At 43.3% G+C, this 25,336-nt stretch overlaps 1 protein-coding gene across 2 annotated transcripts in view; it reads left to right on the top strand.

The window, feature by feature from the left end:
* The first annotated feature begins 21,889 nt into the window (after positions 1 to 21,889).
* SALL1 (spalt like transcription factor 1) overlaps positions 21,890 to 25,336 on the top strand; it is a 14,841-nt gene continuing 11,394 nt past the window's right edge. The window contains exon 1 of one of the 2 annotated variants that reach the window (XM_058813439.1): positions 21,890 to 22,053. In XM_058813439.1, the coding sequence (XP_058669422.1) occupies positions 21,978 to 22,053 (76 nt within the window). In that variant the 5' untranslated portion in view covers positions 21,890 to 21,977. Of the gene's footprint in view, positions 22,054 to 24,050; positions 24,143 to 25,336 lie in introns of those variants that run through there. The other variant, XM_058813440.1, reaches the window with a different exon arrangement.

The following is a 25,336-nucleotide window of genomic DNA, read 5'->3' as shown; positions in this document are numbered from 1 at the left end:
TTACAAAAAATCTATTGCAGTTGTTTTTGTCTTGCATTGATAATGGGACTCATACTGGTGTGATTTAAGAGTCAGAATTAAAAAATAATTAAAATCTGCAATTGCTTCATCTAGATTTCTGGGAGGAACCATTGAAACTTTGTTCAGAATTACCCACAATTATGAAAAAATGCTGTTTTGTTCTTACATTAATTTGCTTACAGATGGATTTATAATATCCTTTTAAAAATTGATGTTACACCCATCTGCATGTGCTTAAGCTCAGTCTGCTGAAATGTATTGCTTGAGCTCATGACGAAAGCTACTACTATTGTTTGCCTGCACAATACAAAAGGAAATAAAATGAAGGGCTCAGAATGGACTGTTGCAAATCAAGACTTCAAAATCTCAGTTAAACTGCTTTTTGTTCAGCATCTTTTATTACAAGAAGAGGCACTTATCACAGATATTTGGGATATTTGGCAGTAAAACCATAATACTGAATGTTCAGATGATGATGATGAAGCATTATTGTCTTCCAATGCCACTAAAGCTGAAGTTTCCATTTAGGTCAATTTTTTAAAATTTGGGTGTTTGGTTCTTTTTCCACAAAGATGTCAAAGAGGTAAATTAAGCTTATTAGCCTGAATGTGGCAGTTAATATGCTGATGTTAAGAACATACTTAAAGCCAAGAGCTCTTGGCTAGGCATTTTGACTCATTAAAGGAGAAATAAATGTCAAAATGAAGAAGGTAAAATTGTAATACAAAATCTATTAATAAAGCATTCTGAAGAAACTGCCTGTTATTTGTAACTAAAATAGTCAATATACATTTCTGTTATGAAAAAAATATTATCTATAAGAAAATATTCTGTTCCCTTGCTTACACTGAAGACATTTTCTATCAAATGTATAGAGAACTGCTCCTTCATTGTTCCAATCATGAGATCAGTGTCCAGTGAATAGCAATTTGTGTAGTCTTATGATCTGACATCCTAGGTCAAATCAACTTGTGGAAAGTGATGGAAAGAGCATTTTAAATGCTGTAGAGAGGTGACAGCCTGGAAAAAGCTAATTAAAGAATGTTTTTGAATTGTGTTCCTTAGGATCTTTCACTTAAAAACAAGCTCAATTGGAAAAAAAAATGGACTAAGAGGGTGCCAATGTCAGCGCAGCAGCAGTAATCCAAGTGTAGGCTGTATATTGCTCAAATGATTACTTTGATATGGTTTGGCAAATGAAAACCTTCTCTTACCATAAGTCATTTTTAGCATCTGGATTTGCATGCATGTATTATATCTGTTATATTAATTACATCTATTTTCCCAGGTATAGACAGACGTAGCCCAGTCGTGTGGCACCCATGAATAGATCCAGTGAGCCTGTGCAGCTGTGTTTTGATCAGCAGAGAGGTTTCCTGGCATAGAGAACTGAAATCACCTTGTGGCTATGACAAGCACATCTAAGTATGTAGCAAGTGAAAATCAAGGGTTTCTGTAAGGAAGAAGTAAGGACACCTACCACAAAAAATTAAAAGTAAAATAACCTTTAATAATTGCAACAGTGCAAACCCCATTCTGTGTATTGCTCTAAACTGGCATTTAGCCATCCATCATTTGCTGGCTCATAAAGCTGATTTGTGCTCTTCCCTCCCCTCCCTGCTTCTAGGAGCTGCTGGCCTCCTTTCACCACTCCTTTCCCATAGGCACACAACTGCGACCCAAACGCTCTTTTGTCTTCTCCTCTGGAACTCTGCTTTGTGGCACATGGGGAAAAGGGGGAGCTGTGAGCAGCTTGCTTTCTTCTTCATTGTGTAATGCCACTTATAAACTCTGTCGACAGACACTTGGGAGGTGTCTAAAATGTTAGACAAGGAAACAGGTGTAATTCAGAGGAAACCTGACCTTGATTGAATAGGGTCAAAATGCCTCAACCAGCTCTTTCATTTGAAACTCCTCATTTACAGACTCAGACTTCTTTCATTGTGGCTTAGAGTTGACAAATATGTGTGGGGTCTGTGTTAGTCTGGAAAATAAGAAGTGTTAAGGAAACTTCCCAGCGTGACCGCTGAGGAGAGCCCCTGGCAGGCACATTGCCCAGGACAGAGACTGTCCCTGCTGCCAGCGAAGCCCTTGCCAGCAGCGGCCGCAGTGACCCGGCGGGTCCCTGCACACCCCACTCACAGTCCCACCAGGTTTCCTCACCAGGTTCCCCACAGCAGAGTCTCAGATCTTCTATAACGCCAGTGACACAGGAGCAGCCCGAGCTGGCGCTTCCGATGAGCAAACCAGCCGAGAAACCCCCGGCCTTTTATATCTTTTATACGTTTTATACCTTTTAGACCTTTTATCCTCTCCCCTTCTCTCCCAAGGCAAGTCTCGCTCCCGCCCCGCTCTCCGTGCCCATCATCTCAGTGGCGTCACCCATCCCCTTTGTTACCCCAAAGATCGGCAATTCTCGGCTCCTGCTGTGTCTCTCAGTGTCCATTCACCCGGCTGGCATCCCCATCTTCATGCCTTTGTTATCCCAAGGGTTGGCACTTCACGGCCTCTTGTCTCAGCTCCCACCCACAGCTCAATCTGCATCTCAATCTCAGTTTGTGAGCCGGGCTACCTGGACCAGCAGCATTCCTCAGCAGCTGTCCATCTGGATTTAGGGAATTCTGGGGTTAAACAAACTCTGTGGAGAACACACAGTTTCTATCACCTCAGAAGGTTGTAGCACCAAATTGTGGAGATTACAAAAATTTGTTTTCAGAAATCCTGTTTGGGTATCCCCAGGTATTAGCATCTAGCAGTCGAGTTCCAGCTCCAGCTTCCTAATTCCCAGTTCTATTTGTATATGTTAATTAAACTCCTGAGGAAACAACAACAAAAAAAAGGACTGAGCTCTAAATTATGTGTCTAAGAGTTTGAATTTTCCTCCTGACATTTAGAAATCTAAGGCTCTAAGCCACTAAAGGCTTTTGAACAAAATATTTGTGGTTATTTCCAGACTTGGTCACTACAGATATTTTATCTCGAATCCTTTCTGCTTAGTATTCTAAGAATGATTTACCAAAACAGTTGATGAAGGTTCATATAGAATGTATTCCAAGTATTTGTCTCCTATATTATGCACCTCTTTCAAACTGATTTTGTTTTGTTGTTATGGAAACCCCTTCTAGTGAAAGCTGTTTGACCCAGGAAAGCATTAGCCAACCAACAAAGTTTGGAGTTTCAAGTAATTATCACTATTTTTGTTTCAATATTTTTGAACATCTTCCTCACTGACCAAAACCACAGATGGCACAGACCTGACTTTCTCATCACTAAGGATAATTTGTATCACACCAGCACTAAAAAGGGGGCCTGCAAAAAGTGTAGATGCAGTTAGAAGCCGTTTAATTTCCTTTCACACCACTGGAGTAGCAGACAGGAATCATTAGCTTGTGTCTTTATCCCTTCTGTTTCTTTGCTGGGGAGTGTGGAACTAGGACTGGTGTGGGTTGGGAACAGGCAATTCCTCCTCTCCTGTTCCTGAGCTGCTGAAGAACAGCCACATCAACACACTCAGCACAAGAGCATTTCTTCACATTTATCTTAGGTTAGCACTTTCCTTTATTTAACTGTCTCTGATTGGACTATATCTGATCATTCCTTCATCTCATTTTCACTTAACCTTTTGCCCTCTACACAGACTAAGCATCCTATCAGATATCTCCCAAGGGACCTTCTTTTCTCCCCGCTCCCTTTTCTCCACTCTTTCTCCAATTTAGGTGCTTTATGCCACTCTTGCTAATTTACCTGATTACATGGAAGGAGCTGTAGATCTTTTTATAATTGCTGTTTTACTTAAAACATTGATTCTTCAGCTTATGTCTGTTTTCAGGTCATCACACCTCACTGGAGGTTTCCCTGGCTTAATGAGCAATTCTGAAACCATAGGAAGTACCCGAAGATGGGGGTCAGTGTACATTCTGATGTTTGAAAGCCACTCTATAGCACCCACAGGAGGATTCTTGGCACCTGCCTAGTTAAACTGACTGTCCAATGTTATCTCTCCAGGCAAGTAAGATTCTGGCAATCACTGTAGTCCTATTTTACTCCTTCTCAGTCTTTTTGACACCAACACATTAATTCTCCCAAGCTCCATTGGCAGCTGTAAGAAGTTCTCTTTTTTTTTTTTTTTTTAATGTGATTGATAATATTGAATATTTCTTTTAACCTTTTACTGCCATTCCTGGGCTAGGTGATAGTTTTTGTGTTCAGATGTTAAGTTCCAGGATGCAATAGCACATCTTACAATCACTTACTCATTATGAAGCTCATTTGTAAAATGCTGCTGCCTAATTTATGACTGCCTGTGAAGCCCCACCTACCATTGGCCATCCAACATTCCCACTGTCAAAGGTCACATAAAGAAAATCATTGCTTCATACAGAAAATCCTTCCAGTTTAACACAAGGAATGGCAGTCCTTGCACAAAATTTGTCTATATGGTTTCATATGATGCACTGGAAAGGGTGCAAATAAAGCAGGTTCTCTGGTTCAATGCAGGAAATGGCCCAACTGAAATGTAGTGGCAAAAAATGTCAAAATTTTCACTTCCAATTTCTTGGGGGAAAAAATAGAAAGGTTGTCTGAGGAGACACAAATATGTAAAAACAAAAAGACCTCCCAGGATGACTTGAAATATGTTCAAATTACATATCTACTCCCTGCTCCCTAGAACCCAGTAAATATTTCTTTGGCCCTACAAAGTATTTTAGTCTGAACCCAGGAAACCTCAACTTGACCTTGAAAATAAGATTCCTCAGTATTCAAAGTAAATGTCTCAGCCACATTGCACTTTTCTGATTGAACATATAAAACTTGTCTCTTTTGGCCAGTGGGGTAGATTATACTGTGGGGAACTGGTTGTTTTCCCAATTAGCTGACCACAGGCACTTTCAAACTCTCTTTCTCAACTTCCACACCTCAGTACAGTACTGGTGGCAAGGTTAAAATATCTGGTTTGTGCCGGTAGGGGCAGGGTTAAGCCAGTGAAGAGCAGTAGAGCCAAACTCAGTGGAGATACACTGACCTGCCTTGCTGAGTGAGCAGCCAGAGCATCTCTCTACAGGGATTTTGTTTTGTCTTCTTCTCAGGTTGTAGTGGATGGTTTAACAGCATTTGATGCTGCAGCATCCTTCCAGTATACCTTGAATCCCATTTGAGATTTCGGATTGAATATGTCTGGATTTGATCAGTTTTATCAGTTTATTTTCCTCTGATGTTTTTCCTCCTCTGCCAGCTGCATTAACTCTTCTTTCACCCAAGACTCACTCTATGGCAAGTGTAATGAAAATACTCTTTTAAAACACTTTGACATCATCTTCTGACATCTGCCTCATATTCAGGTATAAATTTCCCAGGTCTGGTTATCAGTTCTCTGTAGAAAAGTATGAGCATGTGTTCCACATGGAGTGTAAAAGGACAAGAAAGGTCTCAAATTCCTCTTCTGATGACTGGTCAATGTTGAAGAACTCTGTGACCACATCCTTCCTTTAATGTCATAGCTCAGACATAACTGCCTTTTGTCCAACAATCTTGTATAAAACAGACCAAAATAATAAAGATGGACACTTTGATTAGCATCTACCATATTAATTGAATTAAACCTGGCTTTAATTCTAACCAAAACCCAAATGCAGTATTGGGAGTTATATAAAATAAGGTGATGCTTTTTCAAAATGAGCCTTTCCATTTTTGCTTCAGCTTGAGTTTCTCACTTGAGGCCAAGCAGTGCTGAAATGCTGTCAGGCTGTGTTTCACAGAGGCTCCTGGTTCAGGGCACCAGTGCAGGCTCCCAGCTGCCCAGGCTGTGGCCCTTGCACCCTCCCCAGTCCTGCTGACTCCTGGGGGTGCTCAGGGTTTCATTAGGTTGCAAGTTGTAGCCACGTGGTGCAGATTTAAGAGCTCTGTGTAACTCAGGTAATATCCACAGATCTGAGAAGGACAGTGCTGTTATCCAAACAGAATGAACCTTTGAACTTTGTTAGGCTTTTAATATGACATTAAGCCTCAGATTTATAAAACCAAACCAGAACAAAACAAAAGCATGCTTGCTTTCATTCTGTGCTCTGATTTTACACTGGATTGTCAGCAAAGCAGACCTTTTACCTATAAACAGATGGCACACAATTCTGTGGGATTTTCCCACATTTGATGAACACACATCAAGTCAATTTACATGAGCATGGAAAATATTAAAATGACTACCAGGTCTGTATAGTGTAAGACACCTGGAGCACATTGCTGCCAGCAAGCTTCTGAGGTGGGGATATTCTGGCACACAGTCATGGTTCTGGGGACTGGGCCATTTTTGACTCAGGTTATTGCATCTTTTGACACCTAAAGACATGTTCACCTCTGACCCAGAAACATCTGCAACGTCCAACTATAAAAACGGGAATGGAAATGTAGCCTTTTTTCCCCTTACTGTTATTTTTATTTTCTATTGAAAAGGGTTTTTAAAGGTCTATGAAATGTAAAATTGCTTTTTTTGCCATAGTTGCATTTTTTATCTGAGATGCACTTGTAGCAAATTTCCAGATTTGGAAAACTCATGCAACAACCCACTCTGGGGCCCAGAGTGTGAGCAGAGCCTGGTCTGCATCTCTGAGGCAAACAGGGGGGGCTGTGACAGTGAGCAGCCTTGTCCCCATTCCCAATTTTTACCCCCCCTTTTCCCCAAGATTTTATATTCCTTTCAAAGTTATTGTATATTCTGGCTTTGCTTCCTAAAGTAGCTCTGGCTGATTTAAATCACCACTTTTGCTCCTTTCTGTGCAGGCAAAATTGATGATCAGCTGGGTCATTACTGCTGTTCTTCTGACATGGCCACAGATCTGAGCACCAGCCCTCCTGGTGACTGCACCAGGGGCTGCAGGTTCTTAAACTGCGAATTAGCACCAGCTGGAGTCTCCCTTTCACCTCTCTTGTTCCCCTGCAATTTCTATGCACAGATTTTATTTATTTTTGTACTTAATTTTGCCTAGCAATTTTTGGCCCTAAAAATTGAGCAGGGACCTTTCTGTGTGTCAGTCTTCCCTCCTGTAGAATGAATTGTGTGGTTTGTAGGAAAATGGGCCTATCTTTGAATGAATAGCACTATGAAAATCCCCAGAATTATTTTAGTTAATTTTTTGTTTTATTTAACAGGAGAGGTAGAATATAGGGCAGAGTAACATCCTATGTTGATGGATAAATTATTGCTGTGTTTCACTTTGCCAAAATTAACACATTTCCTATTGGAAAACAAAAACAATGGGGAAAAAAAAGGCTCAACCAAGCAAAAAAACTTCAGAAAAGTTTCTCTTTTCTGAGTATAGGCATTTTATGTTAGAGCCTTAGAGCTGATTCTGTCTCTCCCAAGTTATAAACCCTTATGGATGCACCATAAAGATGTCCACCTAATGCAGAGAAAAGCAGATTAATTGATCACAGTAATATATTCTTATCCACTGAATAAGAGCATTCCACACATTGTTTCTTGTTTTGTTTCTGGCTTGTAAATCTTCATTGTAGGATACAAATGAAAATGACCCAAATATGTATTATTTATGAATAGGACTCTCAGATATTATGCTTTAGATTGATTGTGTTAGACAGGATATAACAGAAGCACAATAAGTCAATGAAAAATAAAAAGCAGAAAAAATGTTTCACGCTAAAAATGTAGTTCTAGTGACACCTCTTATATAAAGGACATTTCCAACACATTGACATTTATATTTATCATGGCTGTGCGTGTGATTTACAGTTGTCTAAGGTACTGAATATCAGGAATATCCATGCACATACACACCCCTTTGAATGATGGCAAGACACAGACTGCTGCATTGCCCCTTATACAGCAAGCTTTTCCTCCCCTTTTTATTTTTCTTCTCTAGCTTCAGGGACGCAGAGGAAGCAGTAGATCAATAGGGTGTCTTGACTGAAGTTGCCTGCAGCACTTCCATTTCTCAGACTGGACACTGATGCTAACTATCAATAGCAATAAGAGGCTGTCTCAGACAGAATTAAGGCTCCTTCTTCTGCATGGCTGTCTGGTGCTTACTGATAAACATCTTGTGCACAGGATTGCAACAAATAAACCATTTCAAGTGTGCAAACTAGCCACTGTCATTCTTCCTATTGATACTTGCTGTGGGCTGAAGGGACTGCTACTTATTTTCATACAGTTGATAACATGTTAGATAAGGCTACAGATGGATAATAGCACAAAGGCATAATGCTATAAAGTGTAGAAAAATCATTGAGGAAATTCTCTCTGCTCCTATAGAAATCCTGAGACAACAAAAGACGAAAATATTGACTTATGTTCAAACAACTTAAGAGAAGCTACAGCTAAATTTAACTATTTATTAACCTGTGATTTTTAGGTAATGTTAAAGATATCCTGCCAAGCTATTTTATTCAGATATTTTTGATTTATCATATTTTTGATGTATTTGCTAGTCCATTCAGGAAATAAAAGTCACCAGGGGCTGGATGCAGGTATGATATAGATGGGGAGGTGTTGGGCAGCATCATTCACTTGTCATTTGGCCTGAGCTATACACCGCACTAGCAGTTGCTAATTTTGGAATAACTGAGCCACTTTATCCTCCCTCCCTGCAAACAATCAATTTCTCAACTGATCTATATCTCTGTAGTGCATTCCTGGTTTTCAGCCTGAATAAGGATGAAGAGTCAGGTCCATACCCACCCACATGAAATCACCATTAAAATACCATGGCTGAGATCTTCCTGGTGGTAAGTCCTGAAAACCCTGCCTAAGTCAGATATCCAGTGGAGTTATGCCAATTTGCCAATGAAGAGCTCATATGCTAATTGGGGTTTATTTTTATTTTAATTTTGTTTTAAACTCACTAGGGCAGGGGAAATGGTTCAGATGCTCTGCTATAAAATCAACAGAGCCTTATTTCATATCCCCCCTCTGTGGAGCTCTAACCATTTACAGGAGCAAATAATTTGGCTCTGAGACATCTCCAGCTTTATATGGTGTGGGCTTTTCAGATCAGGAGGTTTGTTTTCAGAGGGAAATTTCAGTGATACGTTTTGAGTTTCAGACAATCTCAAACAAAATGTATCACGTAACATTGTCTTCTTTCCTAACAATGTTTTATATTAAATTTAGCAAAGGCTAATGTATTTTATAGGATGAGATTATTCTAAAGATAGTTCTGTTGTTCCTAAATGCTTAAATTAGGATGGTTGATGAGAAAATAAATCAAAACTTCCAAGATTTTAGGGATACCAGTTATGAGTAGCCCTACTAAAAATATTTGCATAAGATGATTCCTGAATGTGTTAATGAATACATGTATTCATTCAAAAGTGAAATAAAATGTTAGCTGGAATTTAATTTGGGAGAAGAAAGAACCAAAAAGAACATACTACAACTCGTAGAATAATCCCTTACTGATATAGATATTTTCACTCTTTTTTTTTCTCTGTACCATGTGCTGCAGCCAGACTTGCCTACCACACAAGAGCAGTTTGGGGGTGGAATAGTTAATGTCTGTCGACTGCTCAGAATCACTGCTGTTATTAATTGCCCTCCAGTATAGAACATGTACATTTTGCATTAATACCCTGACTAGCGAGACAGAGCATGCAGTTTCTAGCTAGGGAAGCTGGAATTTCAGAAATAGCTTGGCTCTTCACTTTGATTACTTTCTGGCTGGAGAGTTGGAGTCAAGCTAATTCATTTTGTAAACATTGCTGGTCATTCATGTACAGTGCATGGCATGAATCAGGGCCGGACACTCAGGCGGGTGCAAGTTCAAAAGTCCAGATGGAAATTCCTGTTCCACTGCACACAGAACAACCCATGCACAAAGCAAGAAGGATCAAACATGTACCCAGTCAAAATTCCCAGCTCTCAAAAAGGGAAGCTTTCCTTAAGGAAGGTGAAAAGACAAGGGCCCTCACTATTTGCTGATGAGCAATCCACCCCTTGCACCCTAACAGTCAGCTTTCAACAAATATTTATACAGCTCAGGGATACAGCTATAGCTGCAACATTTCAGCACAAATATTAGGCCACAACCTCAGCTAGTCTGAACTGGCCTCAGTGGCATTGCAGTGATTTACAATAGCTGAGCTTCTCCCTCCTTTCATTTTTTTCCTCGGTGCGTCTGACCAAGTACGCCCTACATGCTTCTTTCAGATGAAGAGTGTATTCATTTTAAAGTAAAAAATCATTTTAAACCAAGCTCTTCATCATACTAAGGTTTCTCCCAAATTTTAAGGGGCCCTCAGCAAAAAAGATCTGTTAAAAGGTGACTGTGAGTTTTCCGTAGCACAGCAGCACACAGTTGAGTTGGGGGTGGTAAGGCAGAAAGCCATTCCAAAAAATTGATTATTTTGTTAAAAAAAACTACAGATATATACATTTATATATGCATACACACAAACATAAAATCTGGTTTTACTGCTCCCACTGAAGATCTCCATTCTGTGCCTAGGTTTAACAGCAGTTACACAGAGATGTAAGTACACAGTTGTGTACTATAATATTTGTTTCTTAATGTCAGAATTCTTCAAAAATATATGAAGTCTTAATTTTTCCCCTGTTTTTCAAAACAAAAAACATTAGTAAAGCAGTATTTTTTTCCAGTGTTACTTGAAGCTGGAGACAGAGAAATTGATTATATTACATATTTTTTACACAGGCTGAGGGATTAATTTAAATGATTCCCCTAAATCAAAATAACTAGACTTTTTGGCAGTCTTTGAAGTTTAATGAATGTTTATTCTTGCCATCGAGTGTAGGTTTTGGGACACCCTGCAGGACCTCTTAAACAAGATATCTAAAGCTATTAATATAAAATAAGCCAGCCAAAGATGTTTATATTAACATTATGAAGAAAATGCAAGAATTCAAAAGTAGTGGATATTTGGTTTAAAAATTTTGAGTTAAAGATAGAGAACTGTTCCCACTGTGCTGTCAATGTCTATAGCTTAGGGTTTAAACATTAACTACAATTCTGATGATTTCAAAAGTAGGCATGATATAGAACAGGTCTGTTCTGTAGTTGTGTGCTCTCCTAAGTCTGGTTTCCACTCTTTTAGGGACACAGAAAAGCTGCTGTTCTCTTATCTTTCACAATACATTTGGCATTCCTTTCAAATGTCTCTTATCAAAGTTGACAACAAGTACCTATTACTTACAGGCATTTCAATGTGGGTTTTCTGTAGAAGAAAATTAAATCAGGTCATGAAATGTAATAAACCAGACATAGGATTTCCAAATACATTCTATTTCTTTTATGGTTAATACTTTTTGAAGTGCACTACTGAAAAGCTGCATAAATGTAAAACCTGGTTTGCCTCTGATGACTGTGATTGATTAAAACAGTAGGTAATGTTCTTGGAGATATTTAGCTTCTGATAACTCAGCCATACAGACATTCTCTGATTTTTTTTTTTATTTTTTTCTGGAGGGCCATTTTCACATGTACAAAAAACCCTTGAAAACTAGATATTTTTTATATCTAAAATTCACAGCATGTCTTGCTGTTAAATTGCCACCTTAGAGGCCTTTTTTAAATTTCATTGAAAATGCATATTAAATCAAAGTGATAGACACATGTAATGTAAAATGTCTGTCAACAATTAGAATCCCATTTGGAAGTTTGTAAAGCATAACAATTTAAAATGAATTTAAATTGAGAAGGAAAGTTTTTAGATTGAGAAGTAAAGTTTTAGCCTGCAGTATTGCAATTTTGTTCAGAACAAATCCAGATTTTTTTTGCTCTTTTCTGAGTGAAAGAGAAATAAAAGAGCCAGAGCTTCTAATGTCATTAGTTCACTATCATGTGTCAATCAAGCAATTTCATTCTTTCAGCAATAAAACACAAATTATATTGATTATTTGATTTTGAAAGATATAATAAATCATCAAGCATGTGAATAATATAGTTCCATGTAAAATCATGTTGCTCTGTCATGGACTCATAGAATGGCTGGGAGAGACCTCAAAAGCACATCTGCTCCAACCTTTCATTTTCCAGGAATCTAGAACACATTGCAACTGAGCCACTTGATGAATCTGCGCTCTATGCATTGAAAAGTGCTACTGGTTTTATTTGGATAGACTAAATCCCTACCCAGCAACACCACATGGCTTGAAAAAGATGTTTCTAGGGAAACTTTACAAAATATCCTTTGTATTCTTCTAAGATTTTACAAGCTTTGCACACAAACCTCCTGCTCCTGAAACCATGGGACCCACAGGCAAAACAGAGCAGGGCACACTGAGGCCAAGTGCCACCAAGGCAGTTTTGGGCCCTGGCTCTGTGGCCACACCACTGGGGATTTGCCTACCTAAAAGGGGGCTGGGATTGGCAGTAAAAAGGGTACAAACTCTGGGATGACACCTGGATTTTCCAAAAATCTTGACCCTAACAAATCTGGAGTTAAATTAGGGTTTATGGCTCATATTTATTGAATGCAATGTAAACATCTACAATATGGTTTGCTATAAAATGAAAGTATTTTCAATTAAATTCAAATTTTGTAGCTTTTTTTTTCCAGTTTTACAACATGCACATTTCCAAGAAGTATCCAACAATGTCAGCTTTCTACACTGGAATTAATATAATCTTGTTGATATGTGCCAGTGCTTCAGGTGCAGCATGTTGTATTCTCTGTGGTGGTATATAACTCCTTAAAAGCAGATACTCTTCCAGGACAGATATATTTTGTGTAATTTGTCCAGATTAAATTCTGGCTGTTTCTAGACATTCCACTTATCACTTTGCTTGATTTTGTGAGAATGACAATAAGAAAGCAGAATAATAAGAAATCCAAAGCATATTCTACAGTTAATTTCTGAACAGAGAGTCAATCCCTTGAGAACTTTACACAGTGTGCTATTGGTTACAATTATTGCAAAAATTATAGCGTGACATCACAAAAAATGATGCAAATTACCAGTAACAGTTTTTGTCTTTGGTTTTTTTAGTATTTTTATTGTCTTTGAGTAATCCCCTTGAAGAGCCAAGATTACCTGTGATTAGCAGATTTGAACAGGTGGTTTAAAGGGCTGTACTCCTAAAATGTCACAGTAGTTTTGCTTTGAGAAGCAGTGAGTGCTTTCCCAGTCAGCAGCAAGCAGTTCCTGCAGGCTCCCCTGAATGTGGCAACCAGCACCGTTACTGGATTTCCTTGCTCTAGGCAAAACATTAAAGGTAGGCCCCTCACAAGGCACAGTCTCTAGCACAAGAAAGTGTTACTGAACATTCTGCAGCCCTGGGCAGCTGCTGCTCTGGGGGCTGCTGGTGGCAGTGCTGGCCCGGGATGCAGATGTACCTGTCTCTCCCCCCTTAGCTCACATCCATCTTGCTTTTTACCTTTGCACTGGGTTTAATTACTGCTTCTGCTCAGTATGAGCATGGCTGGACAGGGGCAGGTCTTGTCCCACTGTAGAGCAATCTGTCAGCAGTGGGGCAAAGGAGTAGCAGGTCTGGCAGCCCTTTGAGAACAGAGCTGCCTGAAACTGAATTTTGCTATTTGGAAATTTTAGGAGTGAAACAAAGAGTAAGTGAATGATCCTGCTCGCACAGAGTGAGTACAGCAATGTTATTGTGTTGTGAGATTATATATACGGTGTTGGAGAGGACAGTGCTGGAGCTGGAGGAGGGAATGGACCATATTTATCTTTCATTAATTCCACTTAATTCAGTACATTTAGCATTTGGCTCTATGTTTCCATTAAACTGTTATTCTTATGTATTATGGCATTGCTTGTGCTTTTGTGCAGCATGAAAACAGAAACTGCTTCAACTGCAGAAGAAGCCAGGCTGAGTAAACTTGAGAGACAGAACAAGTGACTTCAAGCCTTAAAATATATGGGAATGCAAAGGTGTGCAACTGTCAACTAAACATGTTAACAAGAGAGCTCTCACTGAGAGGTATGGGATTTACATGCTAATCATTGTCACTGGTGCCTTCTCTAAATCTTTTCTCTCTCTACATTTGTTTATGCTCCTCTGCAGTTAGTAATGGCCCTGATCTGGCACAGCCACACAAATAGAGCTCCTCTCAGAAATCAGTTTGTATAGACTGGGGGCTCAGACGAAAATTTTATTTGCAAACAGCTGGAACAGCTTAAGAAGTTACTGTACCACGCATTGTTGCCCCATGCAGGAGATTTCCATGTCATGCAAATGTTTGTGCCAGAGCCAGAGCAGCACAGCCTGGTGGGACAGGGCCATCCAAGCATGGGGAAGGGAGGAACTGTGGTCAGGAACAGGTTTGATCACCACAGTTACCCTGCTCCAAAATCACTCACAGCAGTTCTAGACTGAAACACTGCTCATGCTGTGCTGTCAATGCTCTGCTTCCTGCACAAGCATGAGTGACATTGGTGATGTTTAGGATTGGGCACTCACATTGCAAGCTTCTGAGGAAAAGTGTCTTTTCATGGTCTCAGTAGTGAGTAAATAATGTATCCTTCTTTACAAATAGAAGTAGAATAAGCACCAGTGTTTGGTGCAATTCCTAAATGTGCCATGTTGTCTTATACTCAAGTACAATTCTCCCTCTTTTGTTTTGCCTGTTGCAGTACATGACAAGCAGCTGAATTGTTGAACCATTACAGACTGGGGCTACATTTGTCTTTGCACATATGATTTTTGCACCACATAGCTTTGGTATTATCTAAAACCTACTCAAGCTTTAAATTCTCATTCAGGTAGCATTTCTAGGGTGTCAGTGGCTGGGAGCAGGCTCAGATGAGCTTAATGATTGTGTACAGTCCTGGGGAGAGCCAGCTAGTCTGCAGAAAGCTGCTTAGGGATGTAAATAGACATGTTCTGCAGCCCTGGACACTGCATTTGAGAGGGAATTGGAAGTTCTGGGAAGAAGGACTGAAATACAGAATATGTAACTCAGGGTGAGATTCAAGACATGGCTTGTACAGCAGGATGAAAGTCCAGGCTTACTATATAAAGCATATGAAGGATGTAAACAATTTTTCTAACCCCAAATCTGGTTTCTGGATTTCTGAGGAAGGGTCTTTTAAGTCTCTTTGTGAGGATTGCTCTTTGAATCCTGTTACTTGAGCTTTTCTTATGTAAGGAAAGGAAACTGTGAGTCTCATTTTCTGGGTGATAACTGTGTGATCTTGGGTTTATGAAGCAGTACTTTTCAAGGCTCTTTCTGGGTCACTGATGTAGTATCTGCTGATAGTTCAGTAGAGCTGGCTGGCAGCTCAGTGCTCAACTTTCTTTGCTGCTGAGGAATTTTTCTAAGAAATCAGAAACTCCTGGAGTTACCTTTTGAGGTAGGTAATGGCTGTTGTTGCCATCTGAACATTATATGATCATTAATGGGAAGAAAAGAAAACTGCAGAAATGTGGCTGGGGATCAGATTGGTCCACGAGGAAATAGGCTTCCCACAGGACCCAGACAGTGCATGCACAAGTCTGTGAGCAAACATATTTGCACTCAGAGAGCTGTGTCCTGCACAGCACCACTGCAAACCAGGCTGGCTCAAACTGGGGGCAAAGGGTGCACGGGGAGGATTGTGCTTAGCTCAGGCATGGAAAGCAGAACATTATTCATGAGGCATTTACTTTATTGCAACTAGCTGCTGCCAGGCCAGCTCCTTGTGTTGATGCAGAGAGCATGACAATTTTCACGTTGTAAACACCATGCATTAATCAGGGCACCTCGATATTATGCAAACAAAATGTATGTACTTACAAATACTTCCACTGTATTCGAATCAAAAATACCATGGAAAGAAGAGGGGTTGTCAGGTTCATTTCATTAGGCAAGAAATTTGGGACTCTACAGGCAACATTCCCCTGAGGTTTGAAGCATGTTTACTCTTTAATCACTACATATTCTCCAGTTTAAAATGAAACTTTAAAATGTAAATAAACGTGTGTACTTTGTAACTCTGATTTGCAGTGTAAATCTTTTTGTGACAACAGGTCTTACTTTGTTAGATGACTACCCTGTAGAAATCGTCTGTAGGTTCCATTTCAGAGAAAATATTCATGTGAAATTTTGTCCTTGTGTTTATACTTTGACAGAGTACAGAATTTTTGTGTAATTTTAATTTAAAGGTAAACAGATCCTAAGGGAACACCTTTTTAAGAACATATGTTTTTCCCTAAATATCTTGGAAAACACATCCCTTAGTCCTACTCCTTAAATTGTTTTTAAATTACTCCCATTTCCATATTTTATACTTTTTAATGTAATCCTTTGACAAAGAAATTATAACTATAATATTATATTAAAAACTGACACTAAGGCTAATTGACCCATTAATAAATATCTGGATGAACAGTGATAGAAATTGTGAAGTTTTCCTACCGTATAAAGGCACTTTCCATAAAACAAGATGTTTGGAAGAATTGTTGGCTGGCATTGCAGGTTACATCTTATCATCTGATATCAGATGTAATTATTCATTACTCTTCTTTTGTCATGTACACAATTCATATTTCAGTGTCCTTTTTTTCCTTTGTCCTATCCAGAGTTTCTTCTGTGTTGAGACATTACAATATGTCTTTGAAAGATGTCTTTGTAGCTCAGAATGGATTTTTTGCTGGAGTTTGTTCCTTTTTTTTTTTTTTAATCTAAAGCTGGAGAAATCTCTGTCACTTCATTTCTAAACTTCTGGTTTTCTGGTGGAGCCACATGGTGGCTTTATATGGCTGCAATACACTAGGATATTAAAAAAAAATTAAACTGGGATGCAAAGGCATGTGGCTTGCAGAGAAAACTTCCCCTGTGGCATCAAATAAAAATCTTGGTTCTTTATACAACTTATAGATTCACTCTGTCCATACCTGATGACCACTGTGTAATCAGTGACCTAAGCAGCCTACCTGAAATACCCTCTAATTTCTTTTTTAACCCCAAAAAAGGCATATAAAGGATAGAGTGATACCTTGGGATCAATAATAATGTTGGAATCAAGAATCAAGACACTTTCTCAAGTATATGGTATTTAATTTTAAAAAAAGGTTTTTTTTTTAACACAGGAAAGAAAACATTCTGAGATATATATAAATATATATATATAGGTATAAACATATCAGAGGAAATAATGATGGACTTGAGAGTGTGAAAGTATTTGTAATTACTAGCACTCTTTAGTCCTGTAAAAGTGCATGGAAGTCTTTTGCAGAGTTGCATATTTATCTTTCTGTTTGTTGTTTCCCTGCCTTTTGGGCTGTACATACAGAGTTGCCCATACACTGATACGCGAGATTTTTTTTACTCCTTGGGTTTTAACATTCTTGCCCGAGTGAGAGAATTTTCCATCCAGCTTGTTTACTTCATGATTTATGTCTAAATTGACAGAGTCCTTCGGAGGCATTCGTGTTAAATTTGAAACAAACATATTTAATGCTCGCGTTGTAATAAAACAGCTAAAAGAGCAGATTAAAAAGATATGCACAGAGGGGTCTGATTGATTGAGGGATTGATTTTACTACTTTTCCCGTAGGTGGGTAGTGATGGCTGTAAATCTCCTGATAATCATTTCAGAAGCACCTTCATCAATAAACTCAAAAGGGACAGCTAGGTGTAAAAATTTGCCAGCCATCAGGTCAAACAAAAGGCAGCAAATGTGTAAAGAAACAATTGAATTGAATAATCCCACCTTGGCTGGCTATGGCATTAGTCATTTTTATCTCGGGGGCGGAGGAGTCCCCATCACTGCGATTCTCTGGAATTTAGGGCAGAGAAAGGGAGAGGTTCTTTCCCTCTATTTTTTTTTTTTTCCTTTTTGGTTTGACTAAACCCGTATTGCTTACAATTTAATTATGCGGGTAAAAGCTTGTGTTTGCGAGCAATGATCAATTATTAGTTGTCAGTAATAATGGCGAAGGATTCAATTCTGGTGCCCCCTCCTCCTTTTTTTTTTTTTTTTTTTTTTTCCCTCTTTCTTTCCCCGGAGAATTACTATTAGAAAATTTAAAAGAAATTAAAAATAAGAAAAAAAGGCAGAAGAGAGCAAGAAAGGGGGAAGCTGACAGCATGCCCACAAAAGTAGTCCTACCTAAAGCCACAGAGTCACAGGACTTGCATGTCCACAGTGAATGGCGTGATCCGGGCTATTGATAATGAAACAATTCCGGAGAGCTGGTGCTCGCTGCCCCGGGGTAGCTGCGCCCCAGGACTGTCTCAAAAGTTTATTATACATCGGAGCATAAAGCCAAGTTCCCAGCTGACTGCAGCATCTGGAAGCCCCTAATTACACAAATTTCTATGTAACCTGTGTTAGCTGATAAACGGCGAACTTGCGGGGTCAGCTGGAGCGCCGCTCGGAACTCCGGCGAAGTGTGGCTTTTCCAGTTAAAACAGAGGCAAACAGAGAACGCAGAAAACGGAGGAGGAAGAGAAGGAAGGGGGAAAACCCTGCATAAATAAAAGCCCCAGCGCCCTGCAGAGTGGGCAGCGGGTGTTTCGGCAGGGGGAAGGTGCGGGCAGCGCTTTGCCGTGCGGGGCCGCCGCAGGTTGGGCTGCCCCGACCCTGCTCGGCTGCGGAGCCGCGCCCGCCCCGGGCTCGGGGGTCACGGGCACGAATCGGGAAATCAATCGCATTTCCTGCCCCCCACCCGCACCCCCGAGAGTTATTGAAGGTGTTTTAGAACTACGAGGGGATCGTGCGGCTTTTAACTCCGCCGTGCTAAGGGTGTTGCGTCTGTTCGCAAACCTGAATAACAATAATCCAGTCTAGTGTGATGCATCTCATTGGAATCGTCTCTCAGCAGAATGAACTGCAAATTATCCCCTGTTTACCATCTCCCTTCAGTGCTCATCTCAATGAACTGGAGATCGATCCCCACCACGGGTGTCTTGCAGCCAGGCTGATTTGCATTGAAGCACATTAGAAAGCCTCCCACCTCCATTAAAAAGAATAATCCGAGAGGGGGAAAAAATCTCCAAGGTGTGGCGGGGAGGGAAAAATATGTCACTGTCATTCGGAGCATCGAGAGGGAAAACCCGGGATCAGAGAATATTTACGCTTGTGAACTCTCACAACTTCTGTTAGAGACAATGACGTTTAATTGATGTATTGCTATCAACAACAATAAAGACCGATTTTTCTCTAGCCCTGGCACTGCTGCTCTGCCCCCACCCATTCTCCACCCCTCCCGGCCCCCAGCGAAGGAGAGGAAAACAAACAATAAATAATCAATCGGTCTTGGATGAAATACCAGGCGCCGCTTTAACACTAGCGAGGAGAAGAAAAACGAAAAAAAAAAGTTGTAAAACTTAATTTCTCCAAATTAATTTCTTTTTCTTTAAGCTACTCTTTTTCGTCTTGTTGTTGCTGTTGTTGCCTTTTTAATTACCTGTCCACGGCCGCCTTTTTCCAGCCACGAAGCAAAGGTACTGCTCGTCTGGGGAAATTTGTCTCAAGCTTAATCGGCAAAAGTATAATGAAATTGTGAACGCGAATAATTTTGGGAGATCGTCTAGCTTAGAAACCGTAGGAAGCTAACGGAGTGATTGATACAGTTAGAAATACAGGCATAAATGTGCAAATAGATCCGCGTGGGTATTTTGTGTGCATCTGCGTGTGGCTAGCAGTGAGTTAGGAGTGCGTTTCTGTGCGTTCAGGTTCGGTTTCTTTCCCACTGTCTCAGGGTACGGAGGGTGACAGCCTGCGCCGAGTGTATCCATCTCTGCCGAAACATCTCTTTAAATATTCAGTGAAAAATAATGTCATGTGAAGTACCACCTATAGCAACATTATTATCTTCATTCTTCAACATCATCCCCGCTGATAGCTTCGTTTGTCTTTTTCTCAAAATCTACTGTACCGAATGCTGCGGGGAGGGAGGGGGCTCGCCCTGTGCAGAAATGAAAAGAAGCGTCAATGACCACTTTGCAACGCTGACTAAATACTGGAGTGGCACCTGGGAGGATTTTTCGGTTCGTATGCGTTTGTTTGGTTGGGTTTTGCGACTGTTTTTCTTCCCCCCACCTTTATTGATAAACGTTTTACAATCTCTTTCGTTTAATAATGAGAAGAAAACGCCAGTAAGCCGGTTCCTCGAATGGGAAGATTTGTCCCTCTCTCCTTTCTCCTCTCGCTCACTCTCTAGGCTTTACCGGCTCATTTGAAATTGAAATGAGTTGGATCTGATCAGCCTCTTGCTTTTGCAGAGAGTTTGTTAATATTAATACGGGAAAAAGGAGTAGCTTCTATAGAAGAGTAAATAATCCAGCGGGGGGAGTGGGAGGAGAGAGCGCTAGATGGGTCAGGGTGGAGGGAAAGAAACGCCTGTGCTCCCGCTTCTGCCGGTTCAGCTTATTTTACCGAGTAACTTTCCGTGCCCGCAGCAGCGTGACGCGCGGAGGGGCGCGGAGAGCGGAGCTCAGGGGACACCCACCATTCACCCACAGCGTGCGTGTATCGCCGGATAGACGAGATATTAAAAAGAGCCTTGTTTGTAGCCTCTGCGCAACTATACTTTTTATTCCAAGACCGTGCCATTTGTTTGTGAGAGGTTCCTCCTCGCAAGTAACACATGGGTGGAAAAGTTTGGCCGCGGCAGGAGCGCGGTGCCCGCAGGGTCCCGGCGCCGGCAGCGCTGGGGACCGGGCACAAGGAGCGGCCCCGGGGAGGGCAGGGGCTCCGGGACGGCCCCGCCGCGCCACCCTCAGCCCGGCCGGGCCCCGCCTGCGCGCACCGCGGGCAAACCGGGCCGGGCCGTTCCGTTCCGCGCTCGGCGCGGCCGGGGCGCCTCCGGCGGGCAGATGCGCGTCGCTCCCACGTCCAAGAGGGAACAAAAGTCAGGAGCGAGCCGCGGGAGGGGGGGCCGGGGCCGCGGAGCGGGACGCGCCCCCCGCCGCGGCCCCGCCGCCGCCCGCACCGGGCTCCGCGGGCGGACTGACGGCGGGCGCAGCCAACCCGCGCGGCGCGGGGGCGGAGCGGCCGCCTGGTCCGCCCGCCGCTCCCAGCGGCGCCCTAATTGTCCTGGGAATGTGTGAGGTAAAAAACAAACCCTTCCTATTTTCAGCACCCCTCGGGCCGTGATATATGGAAAGAGAAGTGTGTGTGTGTGTGGGGGGGGGGGGGGGGGGGGGGGGGGGGGTTGTGAGAGAGAGACCTGGGAGAGGGCGAAATGGATTTTTATTTGTAAAAGCGGGGATAAGAGAAGGGGGGAAAAAGCACCGAAAAAAAAAAAACAAAAACAAACAAAAAAACCAAGAAAAAAAATACACTAGAAACTTTTTTGCAGCAGCGGGACGGAGCGAGCGGCAGCCGGAGCGGGGCCGGGCTCTCCCCGTGCACGCACTTGCCGGGTGCGGGGCCGATCCTCCGGGGCCGCTGCTCCCTGCCGGCCGCCCCAGCCCTGCGTCCTCCCCCGATCGATTATTGGTCACCCTGCCCTCCCTCCACCGGTGCGGGCTGCAGGCCAGGCGGGGGGAGTTAAAAAAAAAAAAAAAAAGAAAAAAGAAAAAAAAAAAAAGAAAGAAAAAAGAAAGAAAAAAGAAAATTGAAACGCAGGGCAAAACTGCGGGAAGGAGGGCGGGAGGCGCGGGGAGCCCGTCGGGGCTGGAGGAAGGGGCGAAGGGAGACACATTCCTATAGTAACCGGGATGGCGCGATGCAGCTCCAGCTGGTTGCTAAGAGGGTTAAACTGTATCCAAACAGCTTTGGGGAAATCCAGCCCCTTCTCCTGCCACATGGATCGACTCATTGGGTGGGAGCGGCGGAGAGACAAGGGTCTCCAGCAAATCAGCGCCTAATTGATTAAGGCGAGCTGGTTTGAATAGAGCTGGCCATGTGCCAATCGCCTTTCAAAGAGCCCCTCTATGATTAATCGCAATGCATTATTGATAATCATAATTATAGCAGGACACATGCGCGGTGCGCGGAGGATCGGGGAGGCTGGGGGGGGGAGGCTCGATTTCCGTAATTTTGAGAAGATTTTTTTTTAGTAATTTTTTATTCTGCCCCAGCTGATGTTTGAGCCAGCATGTCGCGGAGGAAGCAGGCGAAGCCTCAGCATTTCCAATCCGATCCCGATCTGGCCTTGTTATCCCAGCGAAATGGTGAGTTCTTCTCCTCTCCCTCGCACACATTTTAACACAAACACACACAAAATAGATGAACTTACCTTGCGGGGAGTCGGAACCGCGCCGGGCACTGGTGCGGGACAACAGGATCTCCCGGAGTTATACGCGGGGGGGAGGGGGGGTCCTTCAGAGGTTTTGGTCCAAGTTCTTGGGTTTTATCTTATTTTTTTAACTCAGCGTTTTGTTTCGTCTGTTTCTTAACGAAACTCCAAACTCTTTCCGTTTTTTGATGTTTTCCCTCCGCCCTCTCCCAGCGGGGCGGTCTGGCATCCTGAGCCCGCGGGAGATGGATCCGCGCCCCCCGCGTCTCTCTCCGCGCCCCGCGGAGCTGCGAAACAAAGTGGGGCTGCGGTGGGGCGGCTGATCCCGGAGCCCCGCGGGACCGATGCCCCGTCCGGCCACACACGCTGCCCGCGCCGTCCCCCCGAAAGGGCCGGAAAATCCCCCCCGGGCACCCACTTTCCTTTCTCACCGCCTCCGCCACCCCCCCGCGGACCCCGGCGCTCCGCACCCCCCGCTCCCCCGCAGTCCCGCCGGGCGCAGGACGCTGCCCCGCAGCCCCGGCCTCCGGCTGCACCAGAGGCTTCCTGGAGGCGGAAAAGTTACCGCCGCTGCCGCCGGGCCGGGCCGGGCCGCGGGGGGATCGCCCCGTCCCGGGAGCTGCCGCCGCCGCGCGGGCTCCGCGCTCAGAAGGGACTCGGCGGCCGCAGCGCGGAGGCTCCGGGCAGCGGGGAGCCGATTTGCTTTCCCTAAGGTTGTGATTTTTGGGTATTTTTTTGTTTGTTTGGTGTTTTTTTCCTCCGTCTCCCGCTTCCCTCCAAGCCGGTAAGCGAGGGATAAACGCTGGCTTTGTGTCCGCCCGGATTTGCAGTGGGAGCGTGTGAAGTATCTTTTTCTTTTTTTTTTTTTCTTACTCCTTTTTTCCCTCCCCTCCGGAACAGGGGGATTTCGTAGGAGTTCGGCGCAGCCCGGCGGGCAGCGGGGACCGTGCCTCCCTCTGCCCGTACCTGTGCTGGGACGCGGGGCGACAAGTGGTCGGTCCGGGGCCCGGGGCAGTCCTCCCATCCCTGCCGGCGCAGGCTCCGGCCCCCCGGCGGCCATGAGGAGGGCGAGGGCCGGGGGGCCCGCGGGGGGACGCGGCGGGTGCGGAGGGCGGCGCGGAAGCGCTTCAGGCGGGCAGGTAAGGGAGGACCGGGCGCGGCGGAGCCCCTGCGCCTCCCGGGCCGGCCCCGCCGCTCGGAGCACCGGGCGCTCCCCGCGGCGGCTCCCCGGGGCAGCGGCGGCGCGGGACCCTCCGCAGCCGCGGTGCGGGAGCGCTGGGCCCGCCGAGCCCAACGAGCCGCGCCCGGGCCCCGCCGCCCGCCCGCGCCTCTCGGCCGCGCCGCGACAGGGGCCGGACTCCGCGCGTGGAAACGGGGCGGAAAGTTTGCGGGATGTTGTGCTTAGCTGGGAGCATTTACCCGGCTTCCGAAATGCCCTGAATGCCCTTCTCGTACACCAGCAAATAGATCAGCACTGGCTCCGCGGCGCTCTGCGAAACATTTCTTAAATGTCATTTGGGTCCTGAGAGTCGATTTGGGGTTTTTAAGTGAGTTTTGTGAGTTTTGAGTGCACTCGAGTTTTACCGTTTCCTCAGCGTGATCCCCTTTCTCATCTCAGTAAACGTATTTCTTTTTCTTACGATATTATTCCCACTTCCGCTCGAAGTTTGGAGTAGCAGTTGGAGAAGCGTTAGGGTTTTAGTTGTCTTTCATCGGCCTTCTGTGAAAGAATTTGGAACTTCTTAAAGTGAGCAGAGAAAAGAAAAGCAGAGAGGGATTTTTTTACATCTTCACTTCGTATGATTGCATCTTTTGACATTTGCTATCTTTTTTGGTTTGTTTTTAGTAGGTGGAACAGGTCAAAACCACTTCAAAGTATCTTTTTTTTAAAGTAGCCGTTTTCTTCTGTTTTTAGTCTTTTGATCTGATTTTGCACATCGTTTTCAAATGAAGTACAGTGGGAGTGTGAGAAAGGAATGTTAACTGAGCAGCTTTCCTGCCTGTTGCTAAAGGATGTCCTTGAAGTAAGTTGAATCTTGCCTGAAATGATGGTGTGGAAGTGAAGCTTTTGTTTCGTTTGGGTGGCAGTCGTAAGTTAAAGAAGAGAATGACGAAGTTTATTCTGTTTTAAAACTATTCTAGGAAAGCAGTGTGCTGTACTACAAAATCTGTAGGAGCCTCCCCCTTCCCTTCTCGAGTCCTGGTGCCGGCTTGTGGCTGGTTTACATGGCTGGACGCTGAGTTTGGAGTCAGTTGCCCAGAAGGTGTGCTTTGTAATGGTGCTTCAGGGCTCAGGGCGCTGCAGGAGCATTAGCATAGAGCTACCCCCGCCTTCCCGGGCTCCCCGGCCCTGGCAGCAGCTTCTCCCTTGAGCAAGACACGGTGGGAGAGCTTCGGCGGGGACGAGCTTGCCTTGTGCGCCTGTGAAATTGCAAAACAAAACTTGGGAATTCCGAGCGCTTCTTTCCTCTCCTTTCACGCTGTGAGTTCAGGTTTGCTAATCCATGTCCGGCTTGCGCAGGGTGCAGCGAGGGGAGCATCGCTCCTCTGCGGGCACTTGCAGTAAGGTACTGCTGGGCAGGATTTTGGGCGAATCCGTAGAGTGGCTCTGTGAAAATTTCTCGCATCTAATTTGAATTCCGGGTTTTTAAAACTTTTTGCTATGGTTTCATACCTAAAGATCAGTAGGGAAAAAAGTTCCTGGCACTGCATCAGCATGTTTTGGTTTGGCCTTTTTTCTTATCTCAGTCTCTCTCTTTTTTTTTTTTTTTTTTTTTTTTTAAGTTCAAAGCTCATGAGTTCACCCCCACCAGGAAGACTTTTCACTTTAAAATATATTTCTGGTGCAATCAATGGATAAGTAGGTTTACCCTTGTAAAATCCTGTGTATGTGCACATTTGAGAAAGTTCGTATTGGAGTAACCAGAGCACCTCTCAAATTAATAGCAGAAATTACTTGCAGCATAAATTATATTCAACAAGTAACTAATTACTGCTAGGAAGTGGGTAAGAGATCGTGGGATTATTTCCTTTTGTTAATAACTGCAGCCACTTTCATGACATTTTAGATTGTTTTTTCTGGTTTCTTGGAATTACATTCCAAATTGTAAAAAACATTTTTGGGGTGCAATGTTCCAAGGCAAAAGTTATATTGGAGAAATAAACCATCTAGACTTTGACAAAGAGAAAATATTTACTGCCCTTTCTTTTAAAGCCTC

The sequence above is a fragment of the Ammospiza caudacuta genome, chromosome 13 (genome assembly GCF_027887145.1).
Source record: "Ammospiza caudacuta isolate bAmmCau1 chromosome 13, bAmmCau1.pri, whole genome shotgun sequence".
NCBI lineage: Eukaryota > Metazoa > Chordata > Aves > Passeriformes > Passerellidae > Ammospiza > Ammospiza caudacuta.
This window is presented reverse-complemented; position numbering and strand designations above follow the sequence as displayed.